At 38.6% G+C, this 23,903-nt stretch overlaps 3 protein-coding genes across 3 annotated transcripts; all 3 read right to left on the reverse strand.

Annotated features, from left to right (window-relative positions):
- Positions 1 to 1,363: 1,363 nt before the first annotated feature.
- LOC121950149 (diacylglycerol O-acyltransferase 1-like) lies at positions 1,364 to 11,382 on the reverse strand. The gene is made up of 18 exons (XM_042496068.1): positions 11,322 to 11,382; positions 10,371 to 10,563; positions 9,371 to 9,458; positions 9,179 to 9,219; positions 8,321 to 8,406; positions 7,908 to 7,960; positions 7,665 to 7,770; positions 6,631 to 6,735; positions 6,468 to 6,527; positions 6,267 to 6,370; positions 5,802 to 5,840; positions 5,086 to 5,127; positions 4,947 to 4,991; positions 4,558 to 4,667; positions 4,402 to 4,467; positions 4,190 to 4,277; positions 2,981 to 3,043; positions 1,364 to 1,570 (listed from the first exon to the last, which is right to left on the reverse strand). The coding sequence occupies exons 2-18, from the start codon at positions 10,508 to 10,510 to the stop codon at positions 1,364 to 1,366; spliced, it is 1,443 nt and encodes a 480-aa protein (XP_042352002.1). The 5' UTR covers positions 10,511 to 10,563; positions 11,322 to 11,382.
- Positions 11,383 to 12,061: 679 nt separating this feature from the next.
- On the reverse strand, positions 12,062 to 16,652 carry polr2c (RNA polymerase II subunit C). The gene is made up of 9 exons (XM_042496304.1): positions 16,508 to 16,652; positions 15,933 to 15,982; positions 15,130 to 15,198; positions 14,948 to 15,000; positions 14,159 to 14,287; positions 14,015 to 14,066; positions 13,577 to 13,745; positions 13,401 to 13,475; positions 12,062 to 12,562 (listed from the first exon to the last, which is right to left on the reverse strand). The coding sequence occupies exons 1-9, from the start codon at positions 16,591 to 16,593 to the stop codon at positions 12,418 to 12,420; spliced, it is 828 nt and encodes a 275-aa protein (XP_042352238.1). The 5' UTR covers positions 16,594 to 16,652; the 3' UTR covers positions 12,062 to 12,417.
- Positions 16,653 to 17,277: 625 nt separating this feature from the next.
- On the reverse strand, positions 17,278 to 23,852 carry coq9 (coenzyme Q9 homolog (S. cerevisiae)). Its single transcript, XM_042495746.1, has 9 exons — positions 23,745 to 23,852; positions 21,967 to 22,195; positions 21,589 to 21,724; positions 21,146 to 21,288; positions 20,172 to 20,256; positions 19,923 to 20,027; positions 18,706 to 18,861; positions 17,821 to 17,874; positions 17,278 to 17,650 (listed from the first exon to the last, which is right to left on the reverse strand). The coding sequence occupies exons 1-9, from the start codon at positions 23,800 to 23,802 to the stop codon at positions 17,615 to 17,617; spliced, it is 1,002 nt and encodes a 333-aa protein (XP_042351680.1). The 5' UTR covers positions 23,803 to 23,852; the 3' UTR covers positions 17,278 to 17,614.
- Between the last annotated feature and the right edge of the window lie 51 nt (positions 23,853 to 23,903).

Below are 23,903 nucleotides of genomic sequence, written 5' to 3' on the forward strand. Positions count from 1 at the left end.
AATTCCACACTCAAAGTCCCAGCATTTGCTTCTCTTTCATTAGATGTGAACAGAATTTGGTGTGTACGCTCAGGACTTATTGCTCAGTGCACTAGTTTTAGTGTTCACAGACAGCTTCAGTTCTGGTCTATTTCCTGCTGAGCCCCATCCTTTGAAAGTTGTTTTCATTGATCCCAGCAGTATTTTTGGACCAGTCTTGTTCATTTGTAATAGAAATGTGTATTTCTGTCCCATATGGCTGCAAACCAAATTTGGGTTTAATACAAAAATGTCTCTACATATTTTTTGTTAATTATTTGTGTTTTCCCATTAAACACACACACACAAAAAATCACCTTTATGGTCCAAGAGGCTTTTTGTAGAGGATATTGAGTTGCAGATGTGTTTCAAATCTCAATCACACTCATGCTGTGAGGGTCTTGGCATTTAACAATTTTAATTTTTTTGGCTGCATTACAAGACCTCAGTAGGCCCATGTACCTTCTACACAGCATATGTGTAAACGCTGCTTTGTACAACTCTATGGAATTTATGGTTGTTATGTGCATTTAATTCTAAATTTCCCGCAAGATTAATAAAGCATCTGTCCATCCAGCCATCCAAAAATTAGTACACATCTTTCAGTGGTATGCCTGTATGAATCACTATATGCTCTTTAAAAAGTATGGCAGAGGAACTATGAGAACAAGCCAGAGGATCTCAAACTATCATCAAGGCTTTTTCAAACTTTCCTCGTCTGGTAGACGTGCCATAAAACATTCCAATCTTGGACTCATTTAACCATGAGATACAATCATTCCTCGCATTTCCTGATTGGAGCGTTTCCAAGAAACTTACGGTAAACTTAGATGAACTAGGGCCCCTTAACCACATGTTGACACAGCAATGCGTAAGCAGCAACCTTATCATCTGCGCTGCTGACTCACATCATTATAACAGCAATGATCACACAGACATTTACAGACTAACACCGTGATTGAGATTGCTGAAGCCTCGTCATGTTGCAGTTCATTTTTCGGTCACATTCAACAAACTTCAGATGTGCAAATTAAGGCTAAGAAATTAGTTGTTTATTGTATTCGTCAGAATTGGAAGTATAGAAGTATAAATAACAAGTCGGTACTCCTTTTCAGTATGCAATAGGTCCACTTAACCCACTGAGTCTAAACAACATATACCGTACGCTACATTGTGAAAATGTTGTGGATTATAATTCCAAAAGGTTTTCTATACATCAAAATGGATCCTTGAACAGACATGAACAGCTTTCACTGAGCTTTACATTACAGCTGTATCCTCTTTTTATCCTCATTTGTAAATACAGTACAATATAGTAGAATTTCTCTCAGACACTTCTTCCTAATCAGCGACGCTGCAGGAAGTCTGCACTGGGAAGACTGTGGTCTGATGTCAGCGGTGAAGACAATGACTGGCGATGATTGAGGCTAATGTAGTGGTCATGAAAGTAAGTGATCACAGCCAGAAGAGGGCCCAGCAGCAGGCACAGCCACACTAAGCCGTTGCCATAGTTTCCATGGAAATATTTTGCGAGGAATACTGCAACCAGAAGCTGGAGGGAAAGAGACACGGTGTGTTTTAATAAAGGTTCTTCTCTAACTCAGCTGAGAGTACAAAAAGGAAAATGATTTTTTATCTCATGCAACAGGGTTTGTTTGTTATGATCATGAAATAATTATATTTCTAACGGTAAAAAGGAAGAGCAGATTTCTCACACTATTGACCACTTGTGGACACATACTGTGAACCCTCCTGGCAGCCTGTGCATTAATTTCTTCTATTATCACTACTGTTTAACTTCACAAACAATCTCTATAAAAAGATTCTGCAGGCAATGAGAGAAGATTTTGTGATCTGGTTTCTGTTTGTAGTCCGTGTGGTACTGACCAATCAAGTTTGAACAGCATGTCACAGTAAGTGTGGAGAAGCAGGACCCATTAGCTGAAATCTCAGAACCTATTGGCTATCATCTAACAAGTTAGCTTAATATTATATATTTATTTAAAAAAAAAAAATAACTGTATTCATATGCTGATATCTGTTTATAAAAATTAGCCAAAATGACTGGCACACAGAAGAGGAACTCTTGGCTCAGATACATACTGGCATCTTTGAATTACTGGCCCTCGCACAAAAGCAGATGGGTTCTGATATTGCTTAACAACTAACATAGATTGCAGACTTCTGTGATCATGTTTTATTCTTTGCAAATGAATCACCACAAACCGGAGAGGTCAGCTCTGACTAGCACTCCACCCCTGGTGTGTTCTTTCCCTGAAAGATGTGGGAAATAAAACCTTGCTTTTATTATCTGATCTGCAAAGAATCCACAGTAACTTACATGATATACCTAAAAATTTAGATACACGTTCTAGTTCTGTCCTCGTCTCTGAAGACATTTTTTCCCAACAGCCAGTAGAGTGCATGCAGCCACAAATCTTAATTTCGAGTCAGGTAGTTTAATTAGTTGATATTAAATATTTGATCTCAGATCAAAAAAATAGTTTTTACTTTTCTATGTTTACACACACAAACACTCACAGTTCCTGCTCCAGCAGTTATGGAGCAACATTATCATTAATTTGGAGTCGAAGTTGTGTCCACTTGGTGAATGTAAGTAATTCTCAGATTCAACACTGTAAGTGACCCCTTTCACACTGTCTTTTGAAACATCTTTATGATAAAAACATCTATTATAGCCACTTTAATTCTGCTTTATTTTTCTTTTTTTTAAGTCCAAGGTCTTATCTTGAGGATCTCTCTATTTATCTAGAAAATAAACTATTGAATTAAGCAGCCAAGATGAACTGTTGGATGGGATGCATTTAACAGTCGTGTTAGAGTCAAAGCTTAATGCACTGAGCTAGACAACAAGATTGTTCGTACGTAAGCAGCAGCCCCCAGTACCTGTAGCCCCATCCAGGTAAATAATCCCCAGCTGTCACTGGTGAAATATTCTCACCTCGGCCAGCATCGTGAGGAAGATCCACAGACGACAGCTGTGCAGGGGCAGAGCAATCATGTACTGTACAGAAGACGACAAAATCATCACAGCAGGTTATTATTGTATGTTTGTTTGGGCCTAAAGCCATATAAAACAATTTCTATCACAGGATTAATACATTATTTCTGTTCTATTCTATATAACCTACATACAGTAAAATTCAGGTGCTGCTCATTTACTGCTGTCATCAGCTTTTAATAATGATTGTATATGTGCAAACTAAAAATTGAATAAAAATAAATTATTGCACTCACACAATGAAAATTATGTATGATTTTTATTCTTCACTGACACTATTATGTCTATAGAAAGTTTGTAATTTGAACTGGTGTGATGAGATGTTATAGTCACATTCTCCACACACAAGCAGGCACATATATCATTAGTTAGATATTTTAGCATACAAGTTGCATGACTCTGTGTTGGTCTGTCAGCTGGTGAGTCACCAACTATGAATGGAATGCCATGGAATTTTATACAGATTTCTTCTTTATCCAGCGCTATAATATAAATAATTGTATGTACCGCATATCATTTAAAACTAAAATAAATAATTCAATTTATTGTAACCAGATCCATCAAATCTTAAGTTTAATTACATTGAACAATGGTGTTTGTCTGATGTGAGTCATCCATTTCTGAGTTTCACAGTAACTGAGACTTGGATGCTGACATGAGTGCTATTAACAAGTTGGAAACTCACAACTTCAAATACCCATTTGCATGGATGCTGATCAACATCAGCACAAAATTTTGACTGCCAACATTCAATTAAAAATTACAGGAATTAGTTTTCAGCTTGAAACTCTTTTCATTACACCTGTTAAAACTGATTTACCAATATTATATCTTTAAATATATCTGAACTCATGTAATAGTCCTGACTCGCCACTAGAGGTCCAAGATTAGTAGTTAGACAGGTTGTTAGATAGCTGAAGATCTGCAGACTTTCCTCATGATCTTATCGTTGTGGCTCATTACAGTTTTTGTTTTAATGAAACCATTACTTCTTGCAAGTTTCACACTATGTATCTGCACAAAATGTTGGCCATCAAGATTCTAAACAAAAATATAGGTATTGGTATTCATCTTAAAAACCCCAATTTATTCCATATTTTAAATGTTTTATGTCTTCTGCCACTAATGTTTGCTTCATGCAGACTGTACCTCAAAAAGAGCAGCTGACATCAGGAAGACCAGTAACTCTGCCCGTGATGGGGGCACATTCTTTTCCACCAGCCGTGTGTATACATGTCTTCATATGAGGGAAGACACAGAGCAAAGACAAATAAGAGATGAAAGCAAAAATTAGTGAAAAATATTTGGTATTTATGTCATCTGAGTGAGGCACATTGCAGATCTGAGAGACTATATAATACCTGTGACACCATTTCTGAAAGGGAATGTTCCAGTTCTTCCAGAACATAATCAAAGTTATGGCGTTCCTGTAAATGAAAGATTAAAGACAATGAGCCTGTCCTGAATGTGCAACAACACAATGTGCATAAATATTTATTTGTCTGTGTGAAACTGACCACCAGTCTCCATAAAAAAGACGATCACCGAAGCGCAGAAGTTCTGCACAGAAGTTCAGGTAGGAGTGACACAGGAAGAAGAAGAGCAGCCAGAGGAAATGGGTTGGTGCCTTACAAGAAAATATGTTAGCAACACCATTTTACCATTTAACAGCAATCTCTGCTATCTCTGTCACTATTAAGATGTCATGTTCAACAGTGTACAAAGGTTTATATCTAATTATCATACTCCCCTTCCCCATTGTCATCATCACCACCATATTGGAGCTCCTTTTTGACAGAGAAGATGTCTGTGTACATGATAGCATGCTGACATCTTGCATCGGCTCCAATCAGAGGTATCAAAAGTCAATGAAATGTAACATTGAAATGAATAAAAAATAACTCACCACCAGTCCCACCAGGTGTTCCACTCTCATAGTAATGTCCATACTCTATGAATAATAATAATAATAAAGTCAAATCCACATAAGTGAAAGCTGTATTTTCTCTAATATTCACAATTAACAGGGATTCTGTTTCACTCACAGAAAATGAGTTTTCTGATCTCTGGAAGATGGGCTCAATCCACTGAGAGGAAAAAAGACTCAGTCACAGTGCTGTAATGGCTTTTAAATGCAAATCGACATTAACACACTCAGAATCAAGACTAAGAATCCCCAGCCATGCCAGTGGCTCTGTAAGGCAGTACTTTGATATATCAGTGTTTCTATCAGCATGCTATGATGCGCACACATGTTGATGTTTAGCAGGTAAACGTAAACCACAAATTACCTGTAACTTCCTGTTTTTTGCTGACTTAACGTTCCAGTAGTCAATTGCTTACCAAAGGGGGATTTCTATATTTTTCAAGGAGATCAGAAATATATTTTATCCCAAGATTTATAAACTAACGGCATTATTTTAAAATCCAGTGCAAATGTGCTCTGTACTCTTGGTTCTCCTTAAAACTGAGCAGCAGCGTTCTGAATCAGCTGAAGTGGTCTGACGGTCTTTTGGGGGAAAACCAGACAAAAGATCATTGCCATGGTCCACCAGCCTGGAAATGAAGGTATAAATGAGTTTCTCTAAATCTTGTCTGGACATTAGACCTCTAATTTGACCCAAAGGGAGCGTACACAGGTTCAATAGTGGCTCAAGAATCAAACCCTGCGGTGCTCCATATGCCATGGTGATCACCAATGGCTGCAACAAAGCCATACATACGTGACATACTGCACAAGACCTTTAACCAGCTGCTGTACCTGCTGCACAATTCCAACCATGATCTGGATAACGATCACCTAAAGGTAGAAAACGACAAAATTAACAAGTTGCAGTGTTTTGATCCATAAAACCTACAATATTTCTGGGCATCAATCATATCTGGGAAGGCCCATTGCAAGTAAACCAACCACATCAATGTAAGTTCATTTTAAAGCTGCTTCTTGAGTTGCTCATACCAAATAAATAGAACTTCTTTAAACTTGTCAAACCTTCAAAACCTAAATAAATTGGCTTAGGTTTCAAAATGGCTATTTTTATTGAAAAAGGTCGTGGGCCCACCCAATGTTTTAGCCACATTGCTGCAATATGGGATTTTTAACATTTTATTTGCTGGCAAGGTCAAAACAAAGTCCTTATATGTTTTTCCTTGTTTGGGCTTATTTTTTCCACTGACTAAAAGTGCATCAAACCCTCAGTGATAATGGTGCGAGTGTTCAGCTCACCATTTCCAGCAGCCTGTGCAGGAGCACATTGATGCGGACCTTGGGAGTGCTTGGGAAGTCTCTCTGGTAGCACAGGGTGGGGGCAAACAGGAAGTAATAGAGATCTGAGAAGCCAAATACAGAGTCACAGAGGGCAAAATATATCATCACAAGTTAATGTAGATAATCAGGTATCATTTTATAAATCTTAAGCAATTTCACCTCGAAAAGTAAGCTGCTCGTGGTGGGCTTTTAGTACCACCGAAACATTCTTGTCCCTTTCTGAAAACACAGATATAAAAAGCAGTTTTTTGTAGGATTGTTATTACTTTATGTTTTTGTTCTGAAATAAAATCAATGCAACTTCTGGTGATGGAGAACATACCTCCATCAATTAAATGACTCTGTCTATACCAGCGGTTTGTTTCCTGGTATGAATAAAGCTTCATCCCCAGAGCAGTGTAGAACCAGAGGGAAAAGAATGCTCCACCTGGTGGACAAAAAAAAAAAAAAACAGAAACATCCCAGTAATAATGCATCATTATATTAAACACAATAAGCAAAACATTAGAAAAGAATTTGGGGTATTGAACTAAACTTGATTTGTGGTCCACTTTGAAACAACCATGCCTGTAGGTGGGGAAGGTCAGTGTCTTTTTACACTCTCATGTCAAATAGAACTTTCTTCTAAAGATACCAAACAGGCTGCCAGATGGCTTATTAGCTCTTGAAGCCCTGAGCAAATTGCATTTATTTCTTTCAAAAACTTTGGAGGAAAGCAATGAAAAACGGAAAAATAAACGATGCAGAAATTATCAAGAAATTAGTAAAAAGTACGAGAAAATTACCTGAAAATTACTTCAAAACGAAACGAAACGAAACGAAACGAAACGAAACGAAACGAAACGAAACGAAACGAAACGAAACGAAACGAAACAAAACGAAACAAAACAAAACAAAACAAACACAAACAAACCAAGAAAGAGACCTGGAAAAAGTGCTTAAAAAATTTAATAATTTTGTAAAAATAATTTCAAATATGATTAATTAAGATAGTTATTAATATAATTTTTCCCTAGCTTTTTATATTTTTGCCCAAGCAATTTTCCCTAGCTTTTAAAAAATAATTTTCTATATCTACAAATTTCTTGCAGTTTGTGGAACATTTCTTGCGCAGTGGCTCATTGCATTTTTTCCTATGTTTTGGAAAGAAATCGCACTAATTTGCTCAGAGTTTGAAAAGGCATTTGAAAGTAGCAAAAGTAAAGTAATGTTGCTTCAGGTTTCAAAAGGTTAATTAGCTGAGCCTCTGGGGGAAAAAAACTTAATTCATTTCCATTACCTGTTAATATTACTACAGTTTGCATCATACATACAGAAAACATGAGATGATGATTATGCACACAATATAGATGTTACCTGTTGTGATTGTATGCTCACATACAATGACTGCAGCAGGAAATAACAGCAGCAAGCTCAGATTTATGAGATGTAAACGATGAGCGTTGGTGGGGGACAGCATACCCTGACAGAAATAAATGGAATAGAAGTGAAAGATGACCTTTCCATGATAATCATTTGGGTTGACAAATCCTTTGTTGATGCATTGTCTAAATCAGAATGAACAAAATGAAAGAGACAAAGAAAGCACACCAATCTCACCTTTTCCTGAAACCTCTCAAGGAGCAAAGCTGTAATGGCAAATGCATTTGCAGCTGAAAAGAAACACAGATCTCACATATAAGTCTATTTGCAGATTTCTCCATGTATGAAAAATGTTGTATAAAAGCTTTTATGTGCCCAGACAGAGTTGGGAAAACTCTTAAATTGCGTCAAGTGATGTAATTTGAATCAGCATAGATTGAGTCTGAAGTCTACAAGTTTGATAATGAAAGGCATTTGCGTTTGTGGATTTAGTAACACCTCATTACCACTGCATAAAAAAAACGTTGAACACCTGGTGTGTTGGTGTGTCTGTTGTGAAATTATTTCAGCAGTCTTTCAACCAAAGCTTAATCTAATGTAATTTTGACAATTGGTATTTAAGCTGCAGTTTTATGTAAAGAGTTTGTCACCTAAAATGAGGTTGACAGATGGCCAGTTGCAGTTGTCCTCAATGAGATGCTCCAAGACCTTTTTGACATCTATCAAAAAGCCATGTCTGTTAGGAAGAGGAAAACAAAAGACAGCAGGGTTATAAAAATAGATATATGAAACCTTTTATATAGTTTTTATATAGTTTGTTAGGAAGAGGAAAACAAAGAACAACAATTATGTAATTAAAAAAATCATGTTTATGACTGAAAAACAAAGTCTTGACTGAAGGTCTTGAGTCTTTGACCACATTTTCAAAGCCTTCATATGCAGATGAATTTATCCCTGTGAGTTCAATGGACTGCATTTAACACGTGAAACAGTCAATCATTCACACAAGCATTTATACACTGGTAGACAGAGTAACTATTTCTAGGACTGAGCTAAGGTATTAGATTTTAAATACTGATCACACCAAGCCATTTGGGACAGTTAGGTTTTATTTCCACTTTTGATTTCATTACATAAGTTTCGTAGCTCTTGTTTTAAAGGGCCGCCTTTGGGTTATATTTATATCTTTGAGTTAAACAGCACTCACAAGCCCTTTGCTTTAGTAGCTTTGCCTCACATTTTTGTTTATCACTATAATCCTAATTGTCTTTGTTAATAAATAACTAACTAACCAAAAACATCTGTTTTTATGTTGATTCTCTTTCCCTTCACTAGCTGGGTCGTAACACCCATCTAACAGGTGTTGAGATGGTTTGGCGGACCACCAGATTGTTGAACATTGCCATCCCCAGAGCCTTGCACTAAAATTTAACTATAACTCTCTCATTAGTAGATCTGGATTTTCACTTATATAATGTGTATATACATGATTGCATCTATATACTCACTGTATGAAATTCTCAAGGAACAAGTGAGCATGAGTCAGGACCTTAAAATCAAAATGACACACAGACATTAAACACAGGTGGTTTAATAATAATATGCTTGGTAACTCAATAATAACGAATAATAATAAATTAAATAACAAAGTATGTCTTCTTATTAAATATTTCTACGAGAGATGAGATGAGAAAACTGACCAAGAGAATGATGATCCAGTTGAGGACACCTCTGTATCCAGTGAAGCTGCTGTTGGAGCTCAGCAGAGAGTCTTGGACACGATGACAACTGGACAAAGAGATTTGTTTAAGTCATCATCATGGTTGAGGCTTATTTTTCACTAGTTATATTAGTAAAGCCCCATTTTGAAGTGCATGCAGAACTGTCCTGTGGACGTTAAACAAGGCACATACTTCTCTCTGTATCTCCGGTGAAGAAGAATTATAGCAAAAACTGTACGGAGCAGCGAGTGACAACAACCCTGCCTACATTAAAGAGGACTGTCTGTGGTGGAAACACCAAACCAATATAGTGGGTCGATGTCCATAGGGCAGTGATACTCAACTCCAGCCCCTGGGCCAAATCTGTACTCTGATAGGGTGCCAGGTGGCCCCCCTATCATAAATCAATACACAATAAAAAGTGGATTCACATATGAATAAAGTGATTCGTACTGGGAATTGTTTTTGTACTTTTGGTAAACATAAGGTCCTGTAATCCTAAAAACAAGCTAAAATCCAAGAAATGTCCTAAAATCCTAGAAACGAGCTAAAATCCATGAAATGTATGGGACTGCTGCTTCTGGCCCCTGGCTTCCTGCCATTTTGCAAAAGTGGCCCCCATGTAAAGCAAATTGAGTATACCTGCCATGGGGATTATTTTTGGTTCAAAAGGTACAACACCAAAAGGTTTTGGTGGAAACGGGGCTTAAATCCTTGTGTGATTGCACCTCTAAAACTGCTTAGAAATCCGCCTTTGATCAGATATCCCCCCTGTAGATGGATGTTTACCTGCAGCAGATACTAAACATGTTCTCAGTGTATTATGTGTTTATACTTGTGTTAGCAACATGTTCTTCTAAAAACCCTTAACCCTTTACAGTGCTACTTTACTCAAGTTAAATATCTGAATACTGCCATCAAGTCTTGTTTCTGCCACTTGACAGCTGTGAATAAGTGATGCAAGCAGCAGGGAGTTTACCAGAGCAGAGCTGCACAGGGATGTTCCTGTTCACTGGGTAGATCAGTGGCAGAAGTGAGAACATTGTCATAGAAGTTTGCACTGTCTTCTTCAGCCGACGAAGAGGAGCAGACAGAGGACCTCTTCCTCATTGCAGCCATCTCTGAGTCTGAGTGCTCCTCATCAGGGGTGAGTTCAGAGATGGTTGAATTCCCTTTAGGAAAAACATAAATGGGTTTATCATTTACTTTCTTGTGAGATATCATATCTTTATTACTGTCTTACCAGATTGTAAAAATACAATATTAAGATAATGGCCCATGCTTTCACCTTAATTTGAGGAAAAATAAAAAAACATAACATGTTGATGCATATTTTGCATTACAGGCATCAGGGGATATATAATAAAAGGTCTAGGACTGGGAGGTAATATCATTTACATGCAAGCTGCATCTTCATAATCCCAGATGTTGCAGGATATATACCGTCCAGTCACATGGTGAGGAGTTCGAACCAAATCATTTTAGTAAAATATCAATTTAACGTTGTCTCGTTTATCTAAACAGGTACACATCTCATAAAACAAAAATTCAGACATAATCTGAACGTTGAACTCCATTGTGTAAATTCGGCATGCATGCTGCCCAATAATAATCCATACATTGAATTAAAAATCACCCTTTCATTTGGGTGGGTCAGTTACAACTGCGACCTTCTTCCAACGCAGATACCAGAGCGAGTGGTGTCTTATAACATCGCAAATCGAAAAGACGAGTTTTTTTAATTGCCGGTTGGTGGGACACATTTACATCCAATTAAATAACTGCTTCAGCTTACTCGGAACCCGTATCGTGATTTTATGGTTTTAAGTTCGGCCTGTATTTACTGCAAATAAATGCAAGCTGAAATTACAGAAATCTGAACGGAAATCGCTGCGACCTTCTCCAATGACAGAAAACTGCTTCATGTTACCTTGTCACGCCCCGCAAGGACGCAGCATCTTTCTTGGCAGGTCCAACCAGAGGACATCCCACAACATCCAGTTTATTAGACTGCTATCCGGAGTTATTTGCACTGAGACGTCTGGTTTCATCTGTAAGGTGATATGGTCAGACAATGTCGCACGTGAAGCCCATTAGAGTAAAATATCGCCTCTTCTTTTAACATTCAAAATAAAAGCCAACTTGAAGAGAAATCGCTTTTATGTGAAATCAAAATAAATATGTCAGACGAACATGTTTTTTTTCTTCGTGTTTCGGCGTTTTATAATATCGGGGCAAATGCGTGAAAAATAATAACTTTACATTTATCAGATTTGTGTTTTTAGCTCATGTCTGTACAGAGATGATAAAACATATCAATGGTTATTAGCATATGAAGCACTTATAAAATTGGAAATTAAGACTTTTGACCCCAAATGATAAATACATTTCTTTTGCAAACCACTTCAAATATTATACTTAATAGCTGATCTTTTTTTTTCCTCCTTGCAAGGGAGTTTTTTTTTAATTCCCTACGTTTATTTTAAATAGGTGGCTTGTATTTTTCCAATATTCTAGGTGAAACATTCAGGTTTGAACATATGTACTTAAAAAAAATAAAAAATAAAAACTTAAATCCAAGTAATCTTAATCCCACAGAGAAACTACGATAACCACTGAAAACTGATTACCAAGTTCAAGATAGATTTATTTAAAAAGTAACACTTAACAAAATAATAATCTAATAGTGTAACTGTTACACTACCGACAACAAAACTACATTTGTATCACTCTGAGACAAACTCCTTTCAGATGCTGACCTTGCATTGCATGCTTGAACACACACAGAGCTTAGCTTACAATCACTGCTGGGGCTGAAATAATTTCAGGAATACATATCCACATGAACCGTCATTTTGTACACGGAGGTCTCACAATAATGATGCTAATTTCAAATAATGAAACAATAAACAGTCGTTTTTAGAACTAAATCCATTAGCCAATTGTGACTTCAACAGTGCTAAATCAGCCCTCTGATCATAACAAAGCTGTGTAAATGCAGGTCCTGCTCTGTTAAGGAGCGGCCCTCAGTTGATGGTGAGCACGTCGCTCTGGATCTCGTGGCTCAGCTGCGTCTGCAGATCACTCAGCTTCTTCTTAAGGACGGCCAGCGCTGACATGACGATGGTCTCTGGTCTCAGAGAGCCGCATGACTCCACATTGTAAAAGAACCTGTGCAGGGAAATGTCACAGATGAGCTACTGTGCTTCTGATGCTTTATTTTTGTGGATCCTCCATTCATCCATTTTCTTCCGCTTATCCAGGGTCGGGTCGCGGGGGCAGCAGCCTAAGCAGGGAAGCCCAGACTTCCCTCTCCCTGGCCACTTCGTCCATCTATTCCCAGGGGAATCCCGAGGCGTTCCCAGGCCAGCTGGGAGACATAGTCTCTCCAGCGTGTCCTGGGTCTTCGCCAGGGTCTCCTACTGGTGGGACGTGCCCTGAACATCTCACCAAGGAGGCGTCGGGGAGGCATCCTAATTAGATGCCTGTGCCACCTCATCTGGCTCTTCTCAACGCAGAGGAGCAGCAGCTGTACTCCGAGCTCCTCCTGGATGACCGAGCTTCTCACCCTATCTCTAAGGGAGAGCCCAGCCACCCTACGGAGGAAGCTCGTTTCGGCCACTTGTACCCGCGATCTTGTTCTTTTGGTCACTACCCAAAGCTCTTGAGCACAGGTGAGGGTAGGAGCGAAGATTGACCAGTAAATCGAGAGCTTTGTCTTTTGTGTATGATAGACTAATTCAAACGAGAGACATATTTGTCTAAGAAAAATTATTCTGACAAAAACCATTTTACCTGGTAACATCATTAGAATGCTAAAACATATTAAATCCTAGTACTTTTTTTTAAAAAAATGTATTGGAGCATTGACTACATTTCTAACATGCTTACTGGTCATTTCGGTTAACGGAAACTGCTGAAAGTATTGCCAATTGGCCAACAAAATAATAGCAATAAGAAAATCACATGTACAACATCAACTTAAGTATGGGGAATATTCTTTTTTTACCTTTCAGGTTTTCCATTGGGGTCATAAGGAGCCTGAACCTCATCCTCCTCAATCTCCGAGTATTCACTCTTCGGCCTAGGAAGCACAGTGAAACAGTTCATCACGCAATCATTGTTCTGCATCATACATTTAACATAGTTTTCTTTATGAAGAGCCATATTGAAATGAAACCATACCACTCCTCAGGTCGTGGGTAGACTGTGTGCCTCAGTGCGTTGTCTGGGTCATACTCAAAGGAAACCCCTGCCGTTGGGTTCCACTTTGCGTGCTCCTTACCAAAGCCTTTCTTGGCGTACGCCCTGAGCCGCAGCTCCTGACCTTTACGAAGCTTCACCAGTAAAATGTCTATGTTGCGTCAGGAAGGAAGTTGAGGATGAAGGAAAAGGGAAATGTTTAAAATGTGGGACCAAATGATGGAAAAACAGTCATCCGACGATAACACGGTGAAGATGTACTCTTAACAGCCACCTGTATGTTGACATGATGTTAGAAAAAGTCAAATTATTACGTTACTCTGACTAAAACTGTACTTTTAAAATACATGTAAACATGTTAGTTAGACTGAAATCGTATTGATTATTTTTTTAATTTCTTCAAGACAGCTTTAAGCTTACCATCCTGTTCAACATAGTCGTTGGGATCATTGTCTCGACTCCTGGAAGTCACCTGGAAAAAAACAAATGTAAACGCAGTCAGCACTTTCTTCTCCTGTGCCTCCACCCGCCTCTGATGTCATCTATAAGTGGAGAAAGACTCACCGGGATGACTCTGGGGTTGTTGGACAAAAGGTCTCGCGAGGTGACATGACGCGTCTGGTCCTCCGTGCATCGAACGTCCAGGGTCAACTCAACAGAACACTCTGGACAAAAATCATCACAGGTACAGTCCTGCAGGGGGATCAGAGACCGAGAGAAAACGATGTGTACGAACGCACACTAGCAGGATATTGATTGTGTATCCCATTACTTTACACAAAATTTTGGATATATTTTCAGAGACATGATTTGAAAATATTTAAATATCAAATATGTAAAGCAGTTAAGCTGATGTACATCACACTGGACTGCATATAAGGAAGAGTTTGCTGTGGGAGTAAACTAATGTGGTAGTTAGTTTTGTAGCATTTAGAAAAGTTTTTTTTTGTAAAGATTGAAGGAATTAAGAAAATGCTACAAAAAAAATAAATATAAATGACAATAATAAACTTAAGGACTCTATTTGGGCACTTAAAAAAAACAAAACGATATAAACATAAAAATGGGGCAGAAAAACAAGAAACATTCACAAGGAATTATAGACAGACATACTGCAGACACAATAGATTACAACAGGGGAAGACAAAAGACAGTGTATATAAAAAAAACACTAAGATTTCAGCTGAAGACACTGTTGCCTAAACCTCTTAGCACAGTTCCATTCATTTTTAGTCTTGAGTTTAGAGTGTGGAACCACAGAGGGTGTATTTCAGTACCAGCTGTGGTCCCTTATTGATGCTGTTGCATTTAAGGGTCACTCACTGTGCCACCTCACTATGACAGTAAACTCACCCTAGAATACTGCATTTTGTCCACAATGTCATCACTTGTGAGAGGTATGAGACCTGAAAACAAAGAAAACATCAATGCTGTGCAGCAGTGTTTGCATGTATCCGAGCTCTTTGGTTATACTGCAACGTCAAACTAATGTCATCTTATTGCATTGAAACTCACTCAGACACTGGGATACATACCAACTCTGTGTGCGATGAACTCATCATGCAGTACTGAAGAATTGGCGTCAATCTGGATCCAGTCGATTGCTGCAAAAAAGTCAAGTTAGTGATTTAGGTTTTTTTTTCTAATCTTGCAATACTAAAAATACAAAAAAAAATTCAACTGACTTGTCAGAGCAAGAAAAGCACAGGTCATATTAATGTCATTAGCAACAGCTCGGGTCCATGCAGTGTCACATTAAGCCATGCCACTGACTTACTGGAATGCTATCATTTAATGTAAATAATTACACCTGTGCTTTTCCAGCTTTGAGCCATCTTATGAGTCTATTTACATCCGGGCATTCCAAGTCACCATATTGTATATTGATACTCAATTTAGGGCCCGCCGGCCAAATCCGGCCCCTGATAGGGAGCTGGGTGGCTCCCCAACCATATTCTATTTTGCAACAAAAACACTTTGATTCACACTGGGAATTGTTTTGTACTTTCAGTAGGTGCCAGAGTGCATAAAACATCATCAAAATAGAGCTTATTTATTTAAAAAAATGCCAGTGGAGGATCCCCCAAATGCCCAGCAAAGGTCCTTGATGAGCCCCTAATGTCAAAAAAATCATAGAAATGTCCTAAAATCCTAGAGCCGTGTTAAAATCCAAGAAAGGTCCTAAATTCCAGGAAACAGGCATGGGGCTGTGGTGAATGGCCCCTGGCCTCCTGTAAACTTTGTACAAAAGTGGCCCCCTCGAGTATTCCTGATGTAAAGCAACATGTCACACAATGTAATATAATTAATAATAGAGGCAAACAAAAAGTCACTATACCTATAGTTGCAACTTCTGACATGAATACACGGCGGATTGAGTTTGCAACCCTAAAAAAAAAAGAGAAAGAGGGATGTTTTCAGAGGTAAAGGTAACAGAAATTGCACTCAATTAATCATCAATGCTGACTGGGAAACATATGTCTGCTATTTCACAAAATGAACCTTTAAAAACATTTTCAATTTACTTTCAGTCCTCCCTAAATCCTAAATCACAATAAAGTTAACATCAACTTTTTGGCCACCTTTGTGTGCTGTAAAAGACAGTTCAGCTCTAACATTAGCTAGATTTCTCTACATTGTGCACAAACAAATTTATGATAAAGAGATACTCCACCTCCTCCTCCACGCATGTCGGTTTCATGAGTTATAGCCCTCAAAAAAGCAATAAATGGGCTGTATTTATAAAAATAATACTAATCATTTGCATTTCAATTATTATCATTTAAGTGTGTAGCACCTTAATGTAGTTATTCAGCGTTAATAATGTCATAACTTAGGTTAAGATTAAGGGGAACAATGGCTGCTCTCTACCATACACGCTCTACTTTAATGGACAAATAAGTGAATACTTACGCCAAGTCAGTGTTTTCAATGACAAATTTGACATTTTCGTCTGTCAATTCTGTGATTTTCACCGTCGGCTGGTTAGCATACGGCATTATTGGAGATAAATAAGACTAAAAATTAACGTAGCAAATGGTCAACACACTGCACTACCGCTGCCTCCTCTTGAACAGCGCAGGCCTTCACGGACATATTTACCAGCCGCTGATTGGCCAAGAGACGGAAATACGGATAGTGATTGGTCGCGATGAAATGTGGAGGTGGGTTTTTTGTTTTAATATCCGGGTCACATTGAACCGGGAAGTTATTTTTCAAAATAAAAGCGCTCAATGCCTTCTTTTCTTTCTTACCAGAAAGAAAGAAAAGAAGGCATTTCCTCCATGAGCAAAATTTGTTTTGGACACTGTAAAGCCCCTATGATTATAGAGGCTTATACACACACACGCACATATATATACATGTAGAATAATATATATAGATATAGAAAGATAGATAAGATTTCTAAAATATAAATAATATATATATATATCCACCCCCTCACCCCACGTTGTTTTCTTGTCACAATTTATTCATTTTTTGCAATTTGTGGAACATTTCTTGCCAAGGTGCTCATTGCATTATTTCCATGTTTTAAAAGTCATTTGAATGCAGCACAAGTAAACTGAGGTGTTAAAGGGCTAAACTGCAAAACTCCTGGTGTTCAACCTTTAAATGGATGACTGATGTCATATTAACTGCATAAATATAAAAAGACAAAAACAAAAAAGCAAACACGAATATTTAATATACAATATATATATATCTACTTTATTGAAGTCTCGGTCCAACAAATAAATGACAGAGTATTTTGTCCAAAGAGAACAAATAATCTGAGCGGGAGGGTGAAATCTTGGACAGTGAAACAAGACAAGCCATTGGTCTTACGCGTGAACAGAAAGAGGCCTGTCACAACGGCCTGTGACATATAAGAGTTTTCCCTTGCTGGAAAAATATTCCATAATCCAATACCTTCTGACTCTTATAATTAATCAGAAATAAGAGCAAAAAGAATATAGATCTTCAGCTCATGACACAAGCCAGACAGTCAAGATCGGAGTGAGGGAGACATATTTTACATCATCGTCTCTGGTTCAGTCCTGTGAGGTTCTTCAGCTGTAAAACACGAGACAAACATTAGCCACGTTTCTATCCGCACATTTAAATATCTACATATGTAAATGAAAGACATAGACTGGAAAGAAAGTGTGTAAATGATTTTGAATGTAGGTGCAGAGGTTTTGAAAACAACAGTGCATATATGACGAACATGAGGCAAAACTTACTGTAACAGCAGCTCCCATGAGCCCCTGCACCACTGTTTCACCAGTCGACTGCACCTACAGAATAAAGCTGAATTCATAACTTGTATCATATGATCGAGGATTTAGGTCAAATTTCATCTAAACACAGGTTAACATCTAAAGGCTATGTTTTATTTTGGGAATACTCAGCCTGTTTGCTTTGGGCCAATTTTGAAAAATGACAGGAGGTCAGGGATTTTAGGGAATTTCTTGGATGTGAGGACATTTCTAGGATCTTATGAGGCTTCTAGGATTTCACAAGGTTTCTAGTGTTAGGATGTTGATATAATTTTAATGCCATTCTAGGATTTTAATACATTTCTAGGATTTCAGGTAATTTTGAGGATTTTACGACATTTCTAGGATTTTAGGAGGTTTCTAGGATTTCAGGAGGGTTTTTTTTTTAGGATTTTAGGACACTTCCAAATTTCAGGTAATTTCTAGGATTTTAGGATGTTTATATAATTTTAGGACATTTCTAGGATTTTAGGACATTTCTGAGATTCTAGAAAATTGGGGACCTCTGTTGGGAGACGCAGGGAATCCACTGGCATTTTTTAATTTCTATTTTTATTTTTATAAACAAGCTCTATTTTAAAGCTGTTTTATGCACTCTGGCATCTTATGTATACTAAAAGTACAGACACAATTCCCAGTGTGAATCACTTCATTTTTATTGCAAATTAGAAAATGATTGAGGGGCCACCCAGCACCCAATAGTGGACCAGATTTTGGCCTGTAGTCTATAAATTGAGTATCACTGATACTTCATTCTGAACTCATTGTATGACGTATCAAAGCATTTTTATCTTGCAATTTTCCTTTGCACTGCACCGTTTAATGAAATATGCTTCACAGGTACTCTACCTGTTTGGCAGTGGTTGCCATGTTGACAACATCCTGAATGCGGTTATCAAGGAAGTTCCAGGTCTCCTGGAAGTCTGGAGAGGAGTCCTGCAGCATCACCAGCTCTGTGGTGTTATAGATGCCCGTCAGCGCTGCCCGTTTGGTGTACCAGTTCATCTACAAAAGAAACGAATGTTACACAAAGTTCAAATTATACATTTTCGAAAGAGCAAGACAATGTTAACTTTAACCCTTATCGTTCCTTACATTACACATACAGCGACATGTGACATGTACTGAAGAATACAAAGTGCATGAAAACAGAAGAGAAAAATGTAGGGGGGATTAAACGGGAATTAGGGGAATTAAATTTCAATTAATTCTAACTCAAACCTAAATTTTCAAGCGCAAATGCCAGAATTTTCTGGTGTCAGTTTCTCAATAGTGACTTTTTTTTTCATTTATAATATAGTGAACTGAAGTTCTCTAAACTATTTGCATTATTTTTTAATCCAAAACATTTAGTCAAAAGCAAACTGCACTGAGTTAATTATCTGTGATCATTTTTTTGTTTTTAAATATGACAGGATTATTATTTTTTCCAAATTCAAGCCATTAAAATATGTACAGCAAATAATACATATTATTCATACTAACGCAGATGTCATGTTGTCTGACATCACTTTTAATATCACTATTAGGCTGTAAAGGAGGGAAGACAAGATTATGTAAGGTAATTTATGATGAGGACCCCCAATATATGAGAATAATGGATGAGGTTGAGGTAAACTACACTTTGAAAGTCCATTTTTTATCCAAGACATTTCAAATGGCATTATTATGCTTAAATCAAAGCAATTTACTAAAGGAAAAAATGGAGAGCTAGAAAACATCAGTACATATTTAAAGCTTGTTGTGGGCAATAATGAGAAAGTTTATGGTTTAACTCTTTGTTAGTTCAATCCATCACTATTCTTAAGCAGAATATTGATTCAGGATGATGGTTTTACTTTTGACTAGAGCCATGAGATGCATCAGTACATTTTAAAGGGTATTTGACAGCTAATTAGTAACCTGTGATTTTTGTGGCCGTGATGCAAACAGGGAGAGAGTCGGGTGTTGGTGGGGGGAGTAACCTGGGTGGTGGCGGGCCTGATATTGTGCGGGTGGTGATGAAAGGGAGACAGGAAGCTATGAGCAGTAGAAGGAGGGGATCGAGGGTGATAGGATCCACTCACGTCTGTGGATCGGTCTCCAGCGTAGTACCAGATGTCATCCACCAGGGTGGAGAGGTGCTTCAGGCTGTCTGGGATGTTGTGAGGAAGGAGCAGGATGCTCATCGCCTGAGGACACAGACACAAAGTCAAGGATCAGATGCAGTTCCTTCTGCAGGCCTAATCTCAGCCGGTGATGAGAATAAACGAATGGTAGAGGAAACAGAGGTTGACAGTTTGTTGTGCTCGTCGTTTTGCCGACTTTCACCATACCTGTGGCCATGTTTCAATGTAGGGGATGTACATCCTCAGTCTGGTCTCGACGGCATCTCTGAGAAAGTCAGCAGTCTCCTTTGGTCTGCAACACAGTTGTCAAAGCCAAAAGCTGAAATCTGCAATTTTATATTTGGAGCTCAAACATAAAAGGATTTTTTCAGCTTATAAATCAACAGAAATTAAGAGAATTTATATTTTAACCAGCACACTGATGAAAACATGTGAAATACTCCTGCAACTAACCCTGAGTGGGCCTCTTTCCAGCAGCATATGCAGGTGAATTTTAACCTTGTGAGGATACTTATTATTGCAAACACACCAGAACAATTAACAAATCACTGGACACAGATTATGGAGTTAACTGTATTAAATAACTGTAAGAGTTTTAACATTACACCCTTTAAATTGTAACACCCACTGCCTAGCTTTTGGGGGCTCTCCCTCACCTGACGCTGAAGCTGTCAGGTGCACGGGGGTCTCCCTCTCATCTGATGCTTACAATACTGGGCTGTCTCCCTCATCTGTATTAAATTCCTCCTGTCGATCACTGTCCTTACAATCAGGTAGGCCTGTTTAATCCTCGTCTACCTCGCTGTTGCCCTCTAAATCATCCTGACTTTCTCTGACGTCAAAGAAAACTTTTGACCAGTAAAGATTTTTTTCAAATGTTTGTTTTATTTTATGCCAAAATTAGCTCTGAAAATGTTTAAAAAGCAACAAAAAAGCAAAACAAAACAATATCATGATGTGCAACCTATGTAATGGTTATTTTTAAAAGTAAGGAAAACATTTTTTGAATTCTTTTAATAGTTAATGACAGACAAGAGGCTGGGCCTGATTTGACGGCTCCTCCTCCACCTCGCCGGGGCTGCAGGGGTATACTTTAAGGGCCAGGTAAAAAACAGTAAAGTCATACTGCAGGTGTGTGTGTGTGTGTGTGTGTGTGTGTGTGTGTGTGTGTGTATACATACTCAGCCTGGCCCAGCTGGACCTGGTTGTGTTGTTCTGCCAGGATCTCAGTCAGCTGTGAGTTGCACTGGGCAATGAAGTGTAGAACCAAATCTCCAGCTCCGTTAATGAACATACCACTGGAAGCAGAGGACAGGCCCAGTGTCTAGTACCAACACACACAAACAAACACACACACACACACACACACACACACACACACACAAGAAATGCAACATTAGCTGAATAATAGCCTTGAGTGTGTAGAAAAAAACAAACAAAAAAACAAACAAAAACAAATCCAAGCAGAGACACATTAATCAAATTTGGCTTTCCAAAAAACTCAAAAGAGGAGGATGATAGAATTGTGAAGTAACGGTAACAAACAGGAAACAATCTTACATTGTGAACATTAGCTGTGTTTTCTCTAAAGCTACTTCACTTTTCCACTTTAACAGCAGCTCACCTCAGAAGCAGCCGCGATGGCTTCCATCGACCAGCCGTGCAGCGGGACGAACTCCAGAGCAGCAGTCAGGATTCGAGCTTGAAGCTGCTCCTCTGTTTCGTATTCCTCCCCCTGCTCTCCGCTCTGGTCCTGGTAACTTTCCACAGATAAACAAAAAGGCACATTTAAGCATGAACGAAGCCCAGAAGAAAAACAAGAGTTTAAGTCATGCAGTGCCACTTGCATTGGGAAGTGTTTGAGCCTCAGTCCCTGGAAGTCCTGCACGGTGAGGTCAGTAAGCGACAGTGACTTAGTGACATCGACAAAACTTGTGCCCTCTTATAAGCTGAAAATGTGTAACAGGTTGCAAAAGTAACAAATACTTCCTCATTGACTGACCTGGTGTTTGGCCTGGCAGCCTCCTCAGCTGCCGGGTCAGATGCTGATTCTTCCTGTGAGGTTGCGTCCTGCTCAGTAGAGTGAGCCTGGTAGTGCTCATGGTAGGTTGTGGATGAAGAGGAGGGGGGTTTGTCAGATTTGGATTCATCCTGAAGCCTCAGCGCTGCGCGGTGGAAGCCTCGACTCAGGCTGCTGCACTGGGGCTTCACTGCAGTTGGTGCAGCCACCACTGTAGGGAGGTAATATGTATTTATTAGCTTCCAAGAATCAACAAACTCTACAATGAAGTGTCACGTTCTGTTAAAACTTAAGTTCAACAAAACTTGTGAATCCATGGACAAATACACTGAGATATTACAGTTAGCTTCAAGTAACTCACATACGACTTTTGGATGATTTACTCTCAAATGCACTGAAAAGGTGAAAATATATCAGTCTCCACAATTCTTAATTTATCTACCAGTATTACACAACAGCTTTTCCATTAAGCTATCGCATACACCATTCTCCTGACAATCTTGACCACTTTTCTTTGGAAAATGCTCCAGTTCTCAGTTTTGAAGACACTTTCTCCCTGCTGCTGTTTGCAGATGTCTCCATGGATATCTGTGTGGATTTGGATCAGTTTTTGGCCACTTCAAAACAGTCTAATGTGTTGACATTAATTTTAACAGGCTTTCAGGTCATTGTCATGTGCATAATGTGCTCTAAAATGCCTAACCAAATTCCGTGATGCCAAACAGAGATCATGTGTTTTACCACAAACTATTTAGTACACTCAGTCAGTGACTTTAGCTTGTTTTGTTGTCACAAAATTCAGCTGGGCATTTTTAGGTCTCACTCACTGCAGCGGTGTCTTCGAGACCACTTTTGTGACCACAGATCCACATACCTCAAATTCTTGATGACTTTAAGTAGACTAAAATAAGGAAACACTGAGGTCCCAAAAACAATTAAAGACATTTTTCTCTACAACCTTTTGTGTGAATTTCTTCTGTCTTCTCTTCTCTTCTCTTTGAGTGCATTGTGGTAGACAACAGTGATGTAAAACAGCTGACTTATATGCAACTCTTCTCTAACTAAAACGTTTTTTGTCCTGTTTCTGCTAGTCCTTGTGAACAATGTATTGAAATCTAATACTGCTTATTAGTGAACTCTTTGTAAGAGAAGGATTAAAGTTTTGCACAAACTTGAATTTGACTTCCCCATGTGGGTCCTGATGATGCACAATCACAAATTAATAAATGCCAAAACTGTCCAGTTACCTATCAGTCTGTATAACTTAATGTTTACTCGTCTTGGTTTGTAAAAAAAAAAAAAAAGTCAGTGTGAACAGGAACCGGACCATAACTAACATGCAACAATGTATGTATGTATACAATGTATGTTTTTTGTACTTGGTGTGAAAGCACCCTCGTTACACAGGAGAACATACTTTGACAGCTTGCATAACCAGATAATAGACGCCCCCCAGGTGCAGCAACGTCTTCCCCATGCAATGCATGTTTAAACGCTAATGTCTAAGAAAACACAGCGTCAAGTAAACCAACAATAATCCGCCTAATAATGTTGTTTTTGCACCCAGCAGTCAAAATAATGTTGCCCAATGTGTCCTTCATGACAAGTGACTTTGGCACGGGTAGCTAACGTCAACACTTGGACGTTTCCACTTCATGCAACGACAATAAACCGAAATAATGGACATAAAATAAATGAATATTTTCGCAGGTCGTCTATGATTAGCACGGGACAACAACAGTACAGGGGTCGTGTCTCACCGCTGCTCAGCCCCCGCAGTGCCCTTCCAGCTCGCAGACCTCTCAGCAGCACCGCCATGTTCAGCGCTGAGAGCTTTTTTAGGCACAGCTGCGTCACCAGCGCGCGACGGTGTTGTGAAATACAAACTAATCAAGTTAGCAAAAATGAGACGAAAAAAA

Source organism: Plectropomus leopardus, chromosome 11, assembly GCF_008729295.1.
Source record: "Plectropomus leopardus isolate mb chromosome 11, YSFRI_Pleo_2.0, whole genome shotgun sequence".
Taxonomy (NCBI): domain Eukaryota; kingdom Metazoa; phylum Chordata; class Actinopteri; order Perciformes; family Serranidae; genus Plectropomus; species Plectropomus leopardus.